This window comes from Anthonomus grandis, chromosome 8 (genome assembly GCF_022605725.1).
Source record: "Anthonomus grandis grandis chromosome 8, icAntGran1.3, whole genome shotgun sequence".
NCBI lineage: Eukaryota > Metazoa > Arthropoda > Insecta > Coleoptera > Curculionidae > Anthonomus > Anthonomus grandis.
The window spans coordinates 20,210,495-20,230,455 of record NC_065553.1 but is presented as its reverse complement, the minus strand read 5'-3'; the positions used below and the strand labels follow the sequence as shown (position 1 = coordinate 20,230,455).

The 19,961-nt window shown below is 30.1% G+C and overlaps 1 protein-coding gene across 2 annotated transcripts; it reads right to left on the bottom strand.

The window, feature by feature from the left end:
- Positions 1–1,262: 1,262 nt before the first annotated feature.
- On the bottom strand, positions 1,263–18,215 carry LOC126739709 (sodium/potassium-transporting ATPase subunit beta-2). Of its 2 annotated transcripts, XM_050445503.1 has the most exons (7): positions 18,080–18,215; positions 13,090–13,326; positions 7,631–7,888; positions 7,427–7,574; positions 7,214–7,358; positions 6,980–7,154; positions 1,263–2,114 (listed from the first exon to the last, which is right to left on the bottom strand). In XM_050445503.1, the coding sequence occupies exons 2-7, from the start codon at positions 13,277–13,279 to the stop codon at positions 2,011–2,013; spliced, it is 1,020 nt and encodes a 339-aa protein (XP_050301460.1). In that variant the 5' UTR covers positions 13,280–13,326; positions 18,080–18,215; the 3' UTR covers positions 1,263–2,010. The 2 variants fall into 2 exon arrangements, with proteins under 2 accessions (XP_050301460.1, XP_050301461.1); XM_050445504.1 differs by lacking the exons at positions 13,090–13,326; positions 18,080–18,215 and adding an exon at positions 10,246–10,466.
- Positions 18,216–19,961: the final 1,746 nt, after the last annotated feature.

Here is a 19,961-nt window from a genome sequence, read left to right as displayed (position 1 = left end):
ATTATCCAACTCTTAAAGAGCTCCTTTAAAATCATGCTCATCGTTTGTATGCATCGCAATTCAGGTCAGGTTCCGCAGATCAGGAATATTGGAAACGATTAATGGAGGCACATATTCAGCAGTAGACACTACAGCTTGTGTGATGATGATTATGATGCTGATGAAGAGAAGTAACATTTAACGATATCTTTAGTTGCTGACCTGGATTAAGGACTGATGTGATGCACACTGACTTTGATTTAATATATTTTAAATACATCAATGAGTTGACCTTAAATATCAACACATTATAATAATATAATAATCATAAATGCTATGCTTTATTTACTTACAAAAACTATCACAAACCCAAGAGGAAGAAAAATGTGTGGCGGTATCCCAATATATAAACATTGAAAACTTGCATAATGCAAAGTCAATGACATGCATTAGAATAACAAAAAAATGCTTAGTTTGCGCATGCATAATAGCCACTAACTTTAGTTTTATTTTACTTCGGAGTATTTTTTTTTTATCTCTGCCTGAAGTGATTGTGACAGTCTTAAATGTAGTTTTTTTTTCCAATTTTAAAATGCATGTTTCATTTCAAAAATCAAATTTTAAAAATCGAAAATACCCTTCCATAATTAAAAATAACTTTTATTTCCTTCCATTTATTTTTCATTATTATTCCAAGTATTTATTGAACTTTTTTATGTTTGTTTAGGAAATGGAAGCAACTTTTTCCTTTTTCCGGGCTTTTAGAGAAATATATGATATCTTTCTAGGTAATGGAGTCGTTTTGCTTTTCGACATTTTTATGTGTCATCTTAATCATACTGGACTTAATGATAATAATAATTTAATAATATTAATTTTTCTTATAATAATTATAGTAATGATTTTAAAGTTTTTCAGGCATTTAAAGATGAGGGATAAACAAACACATCTGTGACTGGATCAAAACGGTATTGGGAGACAGCAGCATAAATAACTCTCTACAAGGGAAGATGCTCATAAGAAAAAGTTTTTCCTCCTCTGTTGTGTTCGATCAGTCAAGACAAACAATGAAAATAAAATCTCTTCAGTCTCCGAAGGATAATGGTGCTATTCACCATTTTACAAACACGTGACGACTCTATCAGATACTCAGACAAAAGTCTAGTCTAGCAAACCACAGACCTACAGCTTCACGGAACCGCACAGATAACGTATAGAAAAAAGTCCTGATAATGTATTTAATTAAAGATGAAACGAGGAATTTACTATGAAATGACTACGAATTGTTGATAATATCATTTAATTGTCGATATATATAAAGGAAATACACGACTAAATGCCTAAGCCAAAAAACTACAACAGATTTGTAATTCTTACATAATAAGAGATTTAAAATTACATACTCTACAGATTTACAGCTACTAAACGCATTACAAAGAGCTACAATAATGATTTCTTACGGTAAATTTATAAATAAATGTCACAACGCATTAAAAAGATTGTGGTGCTTACAATATTGTCATTGAATTATAGAAATAAATTTATTAGTTAGCCATTTAAAAGGTTTAAACTTACTTATAACTAAAATAATAATAATACACAAAAATCACAGAATAACATAATTAAATAAAAAATAGCTTGCTGGTCACAAAATTAACAGAAATTAAAAAAAGTGTACAGTTATATTCGATACAATTTACGGATTTTTTTTAATAAAGTTAAATCCCTGAAATATCGATATTGCTTGAAATTACCCCTTGAACTGCTTAACTCGAACACCCTGTACACCTCATAAAACAATGACAATGTATCTTAGATTACAAGTTTTGTTGCTTCGTAAATTTATTAGTCCCTATAAAATACTAGTAACAGCATGATGAATATTTGTATAAAAGTGTATTTAACGAAGACACATTCGGGCAGTATTTGACTGTTTTATCTTATATAGGTTATAATATGTGAAACCAAGCAATGACAGGGTGGCTTTAAAAAGAAAATTGAAGAAGTTACTCCTGCCTGCAAAAATATAGTTTAGTCAATGAGCAATTCAAAATGTACAGATCCCGATCGTTCCGATCTGCTATATTTGATGTTTTTGGCCCACGCTCTGCACTCCACGTTGATTACTATGCCAGCTGAAAAGAAAATATAAAATTAGTTAATTCACAAACTTTATTGGATTAATAACATTTTAAGTCAATTTTTAGGTATATTATTTAAAAGCAAAAGGTAATTCCGAAGCAATTATCGGCCCAATTGCATTTTAATTACGGATTAGCCTTAGGTTAATAGAACCTAGTAATGTAAATATGCAATATTAAACACAATATTAAACTGTCCTATTAAAATTATAATGTAATAATATCTATGAGAAGGGCGAAATTAGTTCTCGTAAGTGAAAATTAATTTAATAAAGTTGTAAATTAAGTATTAATATTGCCATGAATGTAGTGTGCATAATTTAATTATACACTATAAACGAGTGCTTTGGCAACACGAAAGATATATCGTAATTTTATATAGAAAAAAAGAAACTGTATTCAATAGTTTCCTTTAGCACTTGACCAATTGACCCACAAAACACCACATCTGATTATTACTGATCATATGTTAATATACCAAACGTACTCAACCATGAGCCATACTGCAAAATTAAAAAAGCGAAATTGTTTCATAATAACATAAATAGTCAAAAGTGTATTTTTGTGTATAACTTAATTTTTCAAATTAAACAGTTTACTTGACGATATAAAAAATATCTTAAAGGTTGCTTTCACAAAAAAAATCTTATTATTGATTATATAACCGTGAATATACGAAACTTGCTTCACCTTAAGCCGCCATAAGATTTTGTAAGCTTTAATTCTGCAAAATTCAAATGTACTCGTTAAACGAAAAATATTGGAAAATACTATAAATATTTATGAGAAATATTTGTAAGCTTCTATGAGATAACCCCAAACGTGGTCAATTTTATTTTTTACTTAAATTTGGGTAAATTATACCCTATTCAGCTGCATATTCGAAACACTGGAGACAATGATTAAGTCACATTAAGTGGAGACACCTTAGACACCGTCTATAGATTACAACAAGTCAGACCACTTGAGCGGCCCTGAAATCGATTGCCCCACCCCCCCGTTCCTCACCTCGCCATGCATCGGCTGGGTAGAACCCAGGTTTAGTTTTCGCAAGTACGTTAATTTGCGTGCATCCGTTTCGCGAGAGAGTTTTTGCTTGTAGCGTTTTAGACAATAATTTGGTTACATACTACTTGTATACATATAATTACCCAACAATAAAGTAGTATGTATTTCATCCCTATATGTTAAATATTTTGTTCTGTATTTTGTGTTTTACATAAAAGCATTACAATCTTAAAAAATAGTTTATTATTTATTTTCTCCCTCTAATGTTACTGGAATAGTTTTAGCCGATTTTTCAACCTATTATCCCAAATCAACACACCCCACTTCTTTTTGTCGGCCACCAATGTCGGCGTTTAAGACCCGGTAAATTTTGATATTTTAACATATTTTATATATATTTACTATAACCACAAATGAATACAAAGTATATAATTTACAAAACTACTTATTTACGCTTATTATGATAATTGTTTGTTATTCGTTTGCGCTTTTGTATTTTTAAAACGACCTAATTCAAAAATTAAAATAACCCATACCGTATTAAAATTATTTTATATTTTTTAGTGCATTTAAATGTGTTTTTTAATTGTTTATTTATTTTAACTTTAGATTTATTTTTTGAATATTCATCTCTAAAATTTCAACAAATATTAAGTTAAAACTTGTATTTTTTGATAAGACTCCTAAAAATGTAGCAAATTTAAACAATTCAACAAGAAAGGTTTTTTTCAAATTCCCTTTTTATATATTATATTTGACTTAAAAGGCAGCCATTTTGAATCCGCCATATTAAACGCTTCCAATTTATTTAAAAGTTCAAATTCATTGAACTGATCAAAACTTCTAGATACATCAATTTTAGAAAAGGGAAACTCAAAAACATTTTAAAAACTGTCCTTGTTATCGAAAGCCAAGCACCTACAAAACTTGAAAACAATCTGACAAGTAGAATTTATAGTTTAAATAAAATTCTTAGATTTGTTATATACATACATACAAACATTGCTACATAAAGGCAAAGAAGTGAAGGTAATATAAAAAATGTGTAAAAACGTTAATAATTAAGAAACACTGTCATATAAACACATTCTATTCCAGTCCTATAAAAAAAGTTCTTATTTTATGACTTAAAATACTTCTTATAAGTACTCCTCGTATAAAAATAATCAGCGCGCCTCAGAATTTGCTTTCATTGATATTTACGATAAACCCTGGTAAACGCTCGTACGCAGCAAACAGCGAGATTCAAGGTCAATTTTGCTTTAACACGGGCGGTATATGAAGTGGTCTGACTTGTTGTAATCTATAGACGGTGCCTTAGACTCCTATCGGATGAGTTTCAGGAAATATAAATAAATATAAATAGTGGTACTTTTGGCACCATACGGCCGAGTATCCCCGGCAATTCTTTTCAAGAAAGATGTATGACCTTCAGCCACCCGAAGACCTAGCGTTTAGTAGTTTTAGTTTTAGAGCCTAGTTTTAAATCTAATGTCAAATGGATGCATCTCCCTCAGAGACCACCCACAGGCACGCCAATTGTCCCACGGAAAAAGAAATTTCCCACAGGGATCACCACTATCACTTCGGCTATTTGCTGTTTATAATGTATCATCCAGGGAAATAATAAATCATCCAGTAGAAAGGGAGGTGCAACTATTAAAGTACGCCGACGATATGGTGTTAATAGGAAGAAATCCAGAAGTCCTGATTTTAATAAAATAAGAAACTAAATGTATAGATATTTTCTTTCAGCTAACAACACAAATATTCCTAAACTTTATGGCCTTCTTAAAGTTCATAAATCAGATATACCTGCTTCAATGCCCATAAGACCGGTGGTAGCATACACTAACTCTCCAACATATAAACTAGCTAAATGGCTTAATAATCACTTAATTACTACTATAGATTGTCATTTTCCCTACACTATAAAAAATAATATTCAACTTGTGGACAAAATCAAAGATATCATTATCCCTGAAAATGCCTTTTTTATCTCTCTAGATGTAACAAATCTCTTTACTAACTTTCCTATATTCGAGGTAGTGGATAATATTATAAACAAATTATTTAATTCTACATTGACCAATATCGAAACACAAGAAATAATAAATATCCTAGAAATTTGCTTAAAACAAAATTTCTTTAATTTTAATAATGAAACCTATATACAAGAGGATGGCCTAGCCATGGGATCTCCATTATCCCCCTCTTAGCTGATACATTTATGAATCACTTCAAAAGTAATAATATTTTGAATTTTGAAACTTTCTATCATTTATTAATAACATTCATCCAAAAATTAAATTTACATTAGAAGTGGAAATCAATAAAACCATAACCTTTTTAGACTTACTTATTAAAAACGTAAATAATAAACATGATTTTGAGATATATAGAAAACCTAGCCACACTGGAACAATCATACGCAATGAGTGATTCCATCCTTTTTCACATAAAGTAGCAGCTTTAAATAGTTATGTAAATAGAGCACTACAGATTCCTCAAATAACTGAAAGCAGGGAGAGAGAGTTGAATATTATCAAACAAATTGCCCAAACTCATAATTTTTCTCCCAATTTAGTAGACAAAATAAAAAATAAATGTCTATTACGTAATGCGTTCCAAAATATCTACATACCACATCAAACAATATTAAGTAATCAGACAGTAAATAAGTTCATTTCACTTATATACAATGGAGCAGTTTCTTATAAAATCCAACGAGTTCTAACTTCTTTAAATGTTAAGGTTGCCTTTAAACAGAGCAATTAAGTAGGTAACTTATTGATTAATAATAAAGACAAAACGGATCCGTTATCTTGTAAAGGAATTTGTAAGCTTTATTGTGAGTGTGGTTATTTTTATGTAGGTAGAACGAAGCGTAGTTTTAAAGCTCGGTTTAGCGAACATGACCGATGCATTAGACAAAGCAATCCTGAGTCATTATTTGCTAAGCATATTATGGAGACCGGTCACCTATCAAATCTACTAAATAATTACAAGATCTTACATAGAGTTCAGGACAACATAAATCTAAATAATTTTGAATTACTCGAGATAAAAAGATCTCTTAAAAAAGAATATGATAAATCTCTTAATATTCAGATTAACATTCCTGAAACTAATTTAATTAATATTTTATTTGAATAACTCCCTTTCCGGTTAATTTATTTTAATAAAAACTCCGTTGTTTTCTTAATATAAACTGGTAGAGACATCTGTTTAACAGTTTTAAAGTTACTGTGGGTACCGCTATCTAGTACCCATTCGGTTATATGATATAAAATATAGATTTCTTTGTAACGTTCTTTCTTAATTATGAAAACTAGATATAGATAACTCTGTTGGTCAGATTAGTTTGAATGGTGGTTATCATAGTTTTTAGATCGTTTTGTCTATTGTGTTGTAACGGTGCTTTTTAGATGTTATTGTTTTGAACCTAAGTGTATTATTTGTTATCTTATGATAAGATTTACTCGCTTAATTTTAACTGTACCGTTCTATATGTACTTTTGTTTTGTTTTGACAAATCTCGTTTTTAACAATGTAAGTACCCTTTAAAATTCGTTTTTATTCAGCATTTTACCAATTTTTGATAAGCGTAGTATCTATGTAAATTGTGTCTTTTACTTTTAGTCCTCGACCTGATGATGCGATGATATTGTAATCGCGAAACCGGTCGTCATAATAAAAGGAATTTCTGGTGAAATAAGACCTTTATTTTCTACCGTGTTTGCTGGCAAATACCTATAAAAATACATCCCAGAACATGGACGCCATTCTCCAAACTATAAACTAAATGGACTCTGAGATCCACTACAAATAATAATAAAAAAACAACTTACCAACAGGTCTTTCGAACCTAACAGCCACCAAAGGGCTTAAATACCCTTCCCTATTCAAATATGGGAAAAAGTATCCGGGGAATCCCTGAACTTGCTTGGGGTAATAAGTGACACTCCCGATGTATTCTTTATCCGCTGGAGTCTCTCCTTCGCATGATACCCAAACAGTTTTCCTCTAAAAGGTAGGTAAGATGAATAATTAAAAAAAAAACTCTTTTTAGTTTATTAAAATACCATGTTAAGTGTCGGCCCTTTAAAACTTTTGATATGTTCCTGTAAAGCCTTAGGCATCTCTTTAGGAATCTCTTCATCAGTCATGTAGTATTGTGGCTGCCACCCATAGATTTTGTTCAGTTTTAAAAAGATGCAAGGAGAACTCCTGAAATGTTAAAGAGAATCACGCCTTATATATAATCGATGGGTAAATTTCTTAAAAAGCCTTATTACCTATGATAATCATAAAGATGATCTTTAGTACATTCTTTCCAGTCACGAATTTCAACTTCACAAACCTCATCATTACGAGGGAAATCAGAATGAGTGCAAGGTTTTACGGTTCCACTGCCCTTGGCAATTTTTGTTGGTGTATAATATCCTGAAAAAAACACATTAGTACTATAAAAGAGAATATTCTATTAGTATTTAACTTACTATCTAAAAATTGATTAAGATTGTCCACCCATGGTTGATAGTTGGTCTTGTTGGATCCCTTAAACCAGATCAAGGTGCTTTCCAGGTTACTGTTAGGCATCGGTCGGAAACCCAATCCAGGATTCGTCCCAATGATGGATTTTTCTAGTTGCCATTTTGGAATTCTGGGGTCTAAAGTGTGCAGGAAAGCCCACATGCAGATGGCTACTAGAGCAGCTAGCATTCCATAGAATATGAGGTAGAAAAGGCCAATTTTTGCTGAAATAGGATATGGTTACTGCTATGTTTACTCTAAAGTTTTTAAGATGATTTAGACAGTGGTTTAAAGGAGTCTTAGACTCTACTTATTATGATAAAGTTTCGGTAATTTCCGTAGACGTCATATGAAATTTTATAAATAATTTTTGTGAAAGTTGCGAAAGTCTTCAATCCCATTTTATACAATAAATTTATATAGTATTTGTGAAAATTGGGCAGCTTTGAAATTAACAATATTTGTTAATGTTTGTATAATTAGGATTACTTCAGCAACAGCTAGTGGGCATTTAATAATCATTTTTCCTAAAAGTTATTAGTTGTTAAAATTCCACTGGTATTCAATTGATAGTCTTCCTGAAGTTTCAAAAAGAAAAACAACTTACGTTTTACTACGTTTAATGGAATTTGGAAGGAAACTAACAATGCTTGGACATTTGAGAGTTTCAGGTAAAAATATTCTAAAAGATTTGACTGATTTGGACATTTAATATAATGCAAATATTTTACCTAAAAGTAAAAGATGAGCAATTTTATTTACAACGTTTAATGTCATTTTGTAAAACCCTCTATATCTGGAATTTCAGGCTAGAATATTGAATGCAAATTTGATAGCTTCCCCGAAAATCCGCTTTATAAATGTTGATAATTTCTATGAAAATTTGATAAAATTACGACTCCTTTCAATGAAACTAAGTAAAATGTATAATTATTCTAGTTTCTCCGTAAGTTTTATATTCAAACAGCATTTTTTCAAATTTTCAAATAAGTATAGCCACATACGTGATGCAAGTAGTACAACTAGTAGAAAATCTCTGTCTACGACGTTTTCAAGGAAATTTGGATGCTCTTTGCTTTTCAAATAAAATAATAACAATTTCGCCCTTTAATGCTCTATGAAATTTTATTAGTTTCTTTAAAAGTTGGACTGCTTTAATCTTTCAGCTAATTAAGTGAATTTTGAAAAGCCGCCAATTTCTAGAGATTACAGATACTCTAATTGATGACTACAAAAGTAAATAATAAAAAACCTTTTAGTTTAATTGATTTTTATATATTATAATTTTTAAATGTACAATAAAAAGAAAGAAGAAGATTGCTATTAATAAACTCTCTCAAATGTCGATACACCTTGCCCGTAACATGTTTATTACATATTTTTTGAAATTACATGGAGACATAGCATGTACAACTGCAGGAAAATCATTTAGACCTTTCGCAATAAGATATGAAAAGGATCGTTTGAAGAGGAAAATAAAATGCACCGGAATTGTTAGCTTAGAGATTTAAGTAATAAGACATTGTTATATAAACACACCATATGTAAACATCTGCTCTCACTCATAGACAACCACCCTGATTGGTTGAAAGCCCGGCTGATATTTTCCTATTTGCAAATACCAGATATTGAGTAAATACAAGAATTTTGTAATTTCTTTATTCGACTCGATACAGGTGCAGTTAGTTATACAGGGTCCATAAACAATATCACAGTAGCATGAATGTGATAATATTAAGGAGTCGCACAACAGAATTTTAAGTTTTCTATTGAAAATATGCCGTTGTTGATAAAGTAGTTTTAAATTGAATTTTGCTTTTTGTAGGGATTAAATCAATATTCGTTTCTTAACTGATTATTGCTAAATTGTCTTTTAATAAGTCGTGGAATCGAAAGGCGGATGGTACTTACTTCTTGGTTTATATTTTTCTTTTATTTTTATATTTGAAATTCTGACGCTATGGTTTCTTTTTTATATCTTTTATGCTAAAGTATAGTTTATAATTAACAAAATAGTTAAATATAAACTAAGGCAAAAGCAACTTGTACCAGTCATTCATAATCTATAAATTTAATATTTTGCATATGGCAATAAAATTATTAGTTTCTCTAGAATTTCGAAAATTACTTGTTTTTCCTTTTTTTATTTTTAAATAAATGCATTCTTGATAAAACTGGTTCAATTGTATTTAATAAAATTAAAAGTTGAAGAAGAAAACCAGTTTATTACAAATGCAAAAAAACTACAAAGATCAGAAATGTTGGAAGTTAAAGGAGGAAATGTGTAATAAATATTTGATATTTTCTAATTAAACCAAATAATAAATATATATTATTCTATATTTATTATAATATATATAATATTCTAAATATTTTTTTATTCTATGTTCCCAGTGAAAAACCATAACTTTACCTTACTTATGTATTATCTTCGGTTAGATGTTTCCATTTTACTTCTTTAATTAATGATAAATTACTCATACATTTCCTAGATAAACTATACGAGCTCTATCACTATATAATCACGTACTCAACGTTAACAACACACCCAAATACTCCCGCCATTAACAATCAGACTTACCACATCTTTCCGGCGATCTAGAACACACATCTTTAGTACTTGGATCAAAAAGTTTATTCCTATAGTAATCAGACTTTGAATAAGTACGTTCACGGGTCATCGTCACAAATTAAAGATAAATAAATAACACACGTGTCCGCCACATAGAAAACCGCACAAACAAAACCTTAAATTACAAAATACAACCACACACACCTTTACGTTCAGGTAGTACTGTCAACTGAATTAACTTTTGGCTTTGGTCTGACCATTAGGATCACCTGTCTTTATTTATTTCCAGTGTGTTGAAAAAGGAAGAAATTTGTGACCAAGACGGTTAAGCGAACCAGCGGGGCCATTCTATGGTAGGAATGGACGAAAATTAAAAGCTCAATGTTAATGGCGATAAAAATGATTTTGTTTATGTTATGTTTATGTTTTTACTTATAGGTTAGTTTTGAACCACTGTAAGAATGCAGCCATGCCTCGACTGAAGTAAGTATTTAATTGCTTATTGGTATCGTCCATGAATCATAAATTCATACACGAGTCTCAATTTAGGCCACTTTTAATATTGACTTCAGAATTATCGAATAATTTTGATGGAAAAAAATCTTTGAAATTCTTGCCGCTAGAAGATTATTGAAGCCCTAGTTACCTATGTTTAATTCAATATAGCGGGTCAAGATTATGAACAAATATAAGTACTGAAGAGAGAAAAAATTAGGGAAAAACCAAGAAAGTTATATAAAAAAAGCCAATTTGTCAGCTTAATCAATGTAATTTCCATATAAATTGAGTTTACCTAAGCGCTTTCAGGATTAAGAATATCAATGGCGTCGCCTATAGCAGTCCACAATTGACTAAATACCCCAATAATTACCGAGTGACGCATTTGTGACCAGCTCTCGGCCATTATTCCAGTGGCCCGTTTATTGTTAACGACTCGAGAGAACATTACAAGTCTACCAAATTATCCAATTTTAAACCCAAATTTATTTTGGTTTATTCTAGTTTTCATTTTAAGGTTCTTTTCAGGATTCATTGTTAAATAAGAACGCAACAATACGTTCAAAGAGAGTAATAAATGGCTTTACTTATATTTATACAGAAAATAATAATACTCATCATATAAAACAAATAAATATAAAGTATTATCCAATAGTCACTGAATCTAATAATAATTAAATTAACTTTTATAATACCGATTAACTGATACCGAGGGAAAGTAAGAAATTATTAGTCTTTCTATTATTAGTCTATTATTAGTTCTTCGTCTAGTAGTAAGTCTAGTACTGCAAATTTTTTTTTTAAATTAGGTGATTTTAAGGGCTGTGGGGATGCTTAGGGCTGGAATGCGTCAAATTGATATAGCCAATGCTGAATTCATAATGTGACTGTTTCAAGACATACCATTTACAGAAGGTTAAGAAAAGATCATGTAGTAAACCGAAGGCCTTGGAGACGCCAAGCCCTTAAACCGAGGGAATCGCGCCAGTCGACTAGCTTGGGCTCAGGAACATGTCACTTGGGAGTAAAATCAATGGCAAAATTTATTTACTGATAAATCTCCATTTGACTTGGATCCAGATTCTCGAAGAGTAGGTGTATGGAGAACACTTGGTGCAAGAAATCGAATCCATCATACGCAGGAGGTTCATAGTTGTAAAGGAGACTCAATTATGGTATGGGCAGACATTTCTCTTGGGAGTCAAACTAAGCTCGTTCTTATAGATCGTTTCTTATAGTTCGTTAGTTCTAGAATCTATTGTACTTCCATATGGCCAAAATATTGGTGCAAATTTTATTCTAATTCATAATAATGCTACTCAACACAACTAGAATGTTACTAATTTTTTTGGAATAGTGGAACATTCCAAAAAAACAAACAGTGATGGAGCTGGCCAGTCTAAAACACGACTGGCCAGCTCCATCACTTAATGTCAATCCTATAGATCATGCTTGGGGTATGCTTCAGCGAAAAGTTTTTCAGGTTCAGAATCAGTTTTAAGACCCAGATCAGCTCTTTCAAACTCTTCAACAGGATCCGGATAACCTAATCCTTAGCATGGAAAGCTGTTGTAGGGTTACAATCAATACACGAAAAGTTTATATTCTATAGGATTAATTTTTTTCTTTTCTATTTTTTTTTGTAAAATTGTTATTAAAAATTCTTCGTTGTTTTACATACATATATTGTAAATAAATTTCAATTTTTCTAACTAAAATGAGTCTTTTGATATTACGTTATAATTAATTTGTTATATTGGGTTATCTCCACTTATAATCGTTACAAAAAATATTTAATATGAACATTTAAAACCACTTTGTAATTAAAATAATTTAATATTCCTATATTTCGAGCATATGTGTATGATCAAACTTACGAACAGCATAACTAAAGTTTATGCATGCATTTTGAATTTTTATTTTGCTCTAGGGGATAACTTATGATTAATTACTTTAACTTACAGAGTTTAAGCCATTATGTAACAGTTTGTTTTCTAATAATAAGGTAACTTTTAAATAATCATAGAACAGAATGAAATGAACAGAATGAAAATCCTCAAGACTATAATATTTTAAATTAGTTAATGAAAGATGATGTGCTACGGTATCGAACACTTTACTAAAATCGGAAAGAATACGGTAAATACATAAGTTTGAATCCCAAGCTCGAAAAATGTTATTGAAATTATCATATCCTGTAGACTTAGATTTAAAGCCAAACATGATCTTGAATGCATGATGAACACATAGAGAAAAAATTGAGTAAAATTGAGAAACCATATAAGTCTCTTTTATATCTCCAAAAGCAGTGATTCCCGTACCCGCTAATTACAAAATTGATAGATCTACACTTACACCAGCTTAAACCGGTTCTGCCCATAAACTGCTTAGTTTCCGGATTCCAAATGAACAGTTTAACTGTCTGCCATTTGGTAAGTTTGGTTTTTCTCATGTGAAAGTGGCTGTCTGCTTCCGCTTGGATTTCTTCTTGCTTACTCATTCTGGCTACTATCGATGGTCGCTGCTTGGTACTGGGTTTGGACATGTCGGTGGTGCTTTCTGTGGATGGATGGGTTCAACGACTTAAGTTACCTGGAATGGAATTTTAAATTTTTAATACACAGATACAATAATAAAATTCTATACGATGTTGAATCCAGTTTTCATAAACTTTAATGAAAATTACTTAGTAAAAGCAAGTTAAAGAGCTCTTTTCTGTGGCAAGATCACGATTTCAATTAACTGAGTAGAATAGAAAATAAAAACATATATTTACATTCACCCGGTAGTCAAGAGAATTATTTTTAGTTGAGGTGTCTTCAATTTAGTTATCAGCTATTAAGCAATAAAAATAACTGAGATATCAAGAAAATTTTGTATAACAGAAAATTAGAATTATTATTAGATAAACTTCTACCTTTCAATTCATACCCTTTTTAGAATTGATTTTCCATCTTAAGTTTAAGAATTATAGAGGATAAAAATATATTGGTACTTATTAGTATATTGAGTGTAGTATTTTTTTCTTCATTTAATTGTTAAAGAAGTAACTGTTATTAATATAGATTATTTAAAACTGTTTCTACTTTAGAACTAGAAACGATAAAATAAACTTAAAATGACTACAAGTCTGGAAAAGTAAACCTAATAAAATTACTCCAAAGACTTAAAGGCAGTAAAAAGTATTAAAGACATCTAAAAATTGCCTAAAAGACTTCCAGAACATAAAAAATTACTTCCTAAAGTATAAAACACAAATAAAAAATTTATCGAAAGGCATGGACCAAAAATGATTTTAAAAAAATTCCGGCAATAAAATAAAAAATCAAAACTATAAAAAAATGCATTTAATATTTACTAAAAGACATAGAAATTAAGTCAAATTAATTTCTGGATGATATAACAAAAACTATTTTAAGAAGCTGGAAAATAGCGAAAAAATATTAAAACTTTCTGAAAAATAAAAAATTACATAAAATACCTGAAAGATATAAAAAAGTATTTTAAAATCAAACAGACAAATTTATTTTCAACTGCTCGAATACAAAAGATTATTTAAAATGACTGAAATTAAACTAAAAATTACTTTAAAATCCTAAAAAATATGAAAGCAATTTCCAATTCATGAAAGATAGTGAATAACTGAAACAAAATTAAAAAAAATTTAAAATCCTAGAAGAAAAATTACTTTTAATATCTAGGAGGAACAGAGTACAATTTAATAGTCTGGAATATACTAGAAACGACTGATAATGAGAAGAAGAACCTTTTAAAGGGAGAGAAATCACTTTTAATATTTAGGGGGGATTTAAATCGAGTTTACATACTTGTAACAGGAACAAATTCACTATTTTCTACGTAAAATATACTTTTTGAATACTATATTCAAGAACATTTTATCCTAATTTAAATTATCATAGTTTTTGATGTTGGTTATAATATTGTTAAGCTTCAATAAGACTCTTTGAAGGATTGGATGGAGCAATCAGTACGTATTATACCAATTTGTGAGATATTGCAGAGTATCTCTGTCATTTTTTAACATTACTTTTGTATAGGGCAAAAACAAAAATGTTTACTTTTGGAGATGTTATTATTTCTCAGGCCGTGTATCTGGTAGAAAAAAATTAAAACTGCTTATTATAATTATTTTTATATAAAACGCTCAGTTTTATTCTAATTTTTTTAATTTAAAAAATACCGCTAAAAGTCTGTGCATAATCTTAAAAACAGTGCTCTAAAAGAATTTTAAATACGCCCATGACTTGATGTAAAATTATCTATTATCAACAGTTTGAATTTTCTTTCATCTTATGCAGGGACTGAAAAATAATCTCCAAAAGCAAACATTTTCATTTTCGCCCTGTATTTCAGGAACAAAAGTAGTTGAAATATTTCTATTTATGACTTTAACAGTTTTACGAAAAAGTGATACAGAGTCGCGAAAACCGCAAAGCTATATCATAAAAAATCACAGAGATATACCACTGTACATCTCCAAAAACCTTCAGGCTGCTAGTGATAATTAGGCAGCATTTAGTGTTTTAATTTAAAAACGAAGAAATAGATATGAAACATAGTCTTTTGATAGACAGAAAAAATACCTAGGCTACTTAACATCGGCACAAGCGGAGTATACCGATTACATTTAAGAATCAGCCCGATTGATTTATTTAGACTCGCCCTACTTAATCAAGTCTATATCGTGACAGGTTAAATAGTAAAGTGGAACAATACTGCCCTCCTTAGTTAAAACGTCCTAACTACAAAATTATCTTTTTTTGGCTTATTACATTTTATTGACCTATTAAATGTTATCTATCTCCTTGGCTAAATTAGAAAGTCCTAACTACATTTTTCATGCCTTAAATTCACCTAAATATATTGTTCTATGTGCAGAAAAGACCTAATCCCAAATTAAAATGTCCTATCTATCTATTTCTAAGTTAAAATGTCCTAAGTAGCTTTCCGTTTGTAGAATATTCATTGATGAGACAAGAGGGACACAGCTTGTTTATTCAGAAATATAATATAAGGTTTAGCCTGTCAATGGCTACTCTTATCCTAGATTTTTGACTCTTAAGTCTTTTTTTTTATATTTAGGGGTTTCAGTCTCTGGAACACAAGAATCTAAAAGTTGTTCAAAACAGGAGGCATAATGTCAAATTCTTTGGAACGCAATAACTCAAATTCGAAACTTTCAAACCTCTTGAAATTTCCAGGACTAAAAGTTCAATGGAGGCTTGAGAACTGTATGGTTTTTGGAAAAAATCGGTATACAGGAAGGGTTGTTTAGAGCCAACAAAAGTCAGGAGAAAAATTCTACGAGTCGTAAAAAAAGAGCCTAATGAAAATATGGCTGAATTTATAGTCCAGGTTTCAAACTCTATGAAATGCTTTCGAAAACGCCAGTAGGGGCATATTCGAAAAGTGCTAATCAAAGGGGTTGCGGGTCGAAATAAGGAAAATTTAATTTCAACTTTTTTTTTAAATGTTTTGTTATATAACAGAGACTTATGTTACGATCCGGCTAGACAACTGTGCAGCTCAAAACAAAACGTGGGATTTATTTTTTTTTGTTTACGTTGTAAACTCTACCGAGCCTGAACTGGAGAATTTGGGAATAAAATACTTTCAATCTGGTCACACTTTTATGTCCGCAGGCTCGTTCCATCACCAGGTGGAACAATTATTGAAAAGGTACGGTAAGGTGATCGATTTTAATGATTTTAAATCGGCTGTAAAATAGGCAAACTCATCTAAGGTCAATGTAAAAGAGATGAACACACAACAAAACTTTTTTGAATGGAAAGATTGTTCATCCAAGTTTAAGCTTCAAAAAAATGTTCTCAAACCTTACTTGCAGAATATGATACATTTGCACTTTAAAAGGGGATAAAATGTGTTGTACTACAAAAATGCATTTTCGGAAGAACCAAAACCTTCTTGCCAAACACAATGTCGAGGTGTAAAATTAAAAAGAAAGCAAAATTTGTTTTCTAAGCTACGACCTACTATTCCGGCTAACCGAATGATATTCTGGAGGAATTAGCCGTTTCCCAAAATAATGATACTGACAATAAAGAAAATGTAGATTTTCACTAAGATTTCATTATTTACTTTCATACTTTTTTATCGTTCTAATGTTTTATTAGTGAGTAATTTAGTTATAATGTTAATTTGAAATGTAACTTCTGTGTCTGTAATAAAAATCAGTCCAAATATATATATATATTTTTTTATTATAATTACTTTAATAAGTTAAAAAGTCCTATCTAACTTTTTTTTTGAAATTTCGCCAAATATTGAATCTAGTCCCTTATTAAACTTTACCCACAAATGTAAAAAGTAAATTTCTAAGAATATAAAAGGAATCAGATAATTAATTCAAAATATGAAGACTGCATATTAGTTTTCATAAAATCTCAATTTTTTCAGCTTTATCGATTTGCGAGTTAGGATGTTTGAACTAAGGACGGCAGAATACTGCAAATGGGGTACGTAGAGCAATCGTATTGTAAGCAGTAAGTTAGTATGCATTGACATCTACTAGAAAATCCTGATAATGATAAATTATTTCTAACTCTTAGAAAGTGTCTTTAACAGCCTTGAAAATAGATGTAAAATTATAATATATTTAGGAGGAATCTTAAATGACTTCATATACCTAAAGCAGAATGCAATTATATGATTTATATTATAAAAATATTCTAAAAAGTCTCGTCATATCTAGGCGGATCTTAAAATGACTTTAAGTCCATAAAAAATGTTAAAATTACATTCAGGATATCTAGGACCTATAATTACAAAAAAAAATCATCTATACATGTAATGCATTAATTAAGTTGCTGCTAATTATTTCTTTAACCTCCCTATCAAACAACTTCCGAACCACCATTATAGATATACCAAATTTAAATATGAATTTATCCTAACTGCCATATTTTTTCTAGTTTTACTATTTTTCATATAATCGGGATGCTACAAACTCTGTTTTTATTAACTATAAAACTATATATTATTATTAACAGTGTGATTAAAACTTCGACTAGTTGTCCAAAAAAGCATGGAATAATTATGCACCTAAAAATCGTAGATTTATTGTCAAAAATGAAAATATTTACATGATATATAACTGCATTTAAAGGCAATAGTTATGAAATGAAATACTGTAAAAACTGAAAAAAAAAATAAAAAATTAGTATTAACGCAAGACTCGTAATTACGTAAGATGAATAAGTTATCTCCAAATCGAAGTTCTATCAAATTTCCTTCCTAAAGCATTAACTAATTTTAAATTTTCTAAAAAGTAAGCCGCCTATAAGTAATTAAAAAACATTTTTACCTTAATTAGTCATAAAACACGAAATTTCCCGTATACTTGAGTAGCACGCACCAGGACCGACTTAAAAGATAAGAAAAAAATTGCAGAGATGAAACTAATGTGGGGTAGATAGGTCGGACAGTAGGTGGCATGCCGGATATTAACAATTTTCTGTGTGAATACGTTCATCCTTGCCAGTGGTCCTCAATAAAGCATGTTCTTTATTAGAGCTTCAATTTTACCAGTATAGATAGGTCAAATAAAGCAAGTGTTATCTACATTTCACTTAATTGTTTGAATAGTTTAAAAAAAATAGTTTTTTTTTTTAATTTAAGTGTAAATCTCTATATTGCAACTAATGATAATTTTTGATTGTTTGAGAACGGCTAGCATAATTTTTGCATTTAAACTAAAAAATTGCTTTTAATCTCTTTTATAATTTTTTTCTTTTCCTAACCTTGATGCATTTACAAGTACCCTCTGGAAAAGTAAGTACTTGTAAACCTGTAGTAAAGTTTCCGTTTTCATAGAAATATACACTTGAGGTAATACCTTACAACTTTATAAGACACTGCTAAAATGACCTTGCTGAATAGCCCGTGCCAAAATGGATGCTCCTTGAATATTTTATCTAAACATTCTCAGAATATACCACGAATGAACAAACATTTTGTAAACACTCTCAAATCCTAATGGAATGTGGAAATTCTTCTTTTTTTTGTTCCGTATCATCTTCAATGAAAGTGCCGTTCTAAGAACTTGCTTAAAATTCAGGACTGTTCAGTTTTTGATGTTTCGCATCCGGCACAATTGTTTTCCCAATTTTTTTCCCAAATTCCTTTTTCCTTCTAATTGAGTAGACGATCTAAGTATACTATTTTTGTTTCTTTTATTATATAAGTATTTCACCGTCGATGCAATAAGACCGGTCTTCGTTTTCTTAATGTTGATCTTCATTCGATAGTTTGAGCATGGTTTTTTTGTAGTATCGTATCATCAGCATCTTATGCTGTTGACGGTTTTCCCATTTACATTGATTCCATCTGAAATATTCTCAAGTGCAGATTTAAACAGCTTTGGAAATGCACAGTGTATTGAGCCTTGATGATTTGTGGTAAATTAGCGAAATAAACCTAAATTTATTTTTCATATTTCATATTATTTTCATATTGGGTCTTTTAATATTAATATAACATGACCTATGAATTAACATTTCATTAGATATTTCTGAAAAGTCTTCTAACGATATTTTCGGAATATCCCTCTAATGATCTATAACTACTCATAGGACCTAGTGAAATATTTAAATTAAATAAATTTACCAAAAAGAGAATAATTAACGAAAAACAAATAAAAACACAAAGTCACGGTCTCACAACATGTAATTAAACGGGCTACACGTGTTTCGCTCTAGTTAGAGCATCATCAGGCCTAAAATTAAAATATTACGTAAACAAAACTAAAAACTTACATAAAACAATAAAAAACCTTTAAAAGCCATCCACACACTTCACAGTACATAAATAAACAATAATTTTAAGGTTATAAATTGTACAAAGCAGAAATTAAAAAATTAAAAAGTGGAACGCAACAACATAGACTCAACGAGAATCGAACCCGGTACAACAAGGTTATAAGTATAAGTGTAAAACCTCTCGGCTATACGGACCTAATACTAAAACAACTTAACACGTTAGGAATGTAAATTGAAGAAAGTGACTACCAGGAAAATGTTAAACGATACTTAGCTAAATTAAATTGTTAAAAATTAAATTAGGTTCAAAAGTAAACACGAAATTCACACACACGAGAACAGGACTCTTTTTAGCTTTTGTAATTTCCATTTTCTCCAGAAGGTCAAGCTTCTTACCTTTAGGGCATTCATGAAGCATTTCAGCTCCCA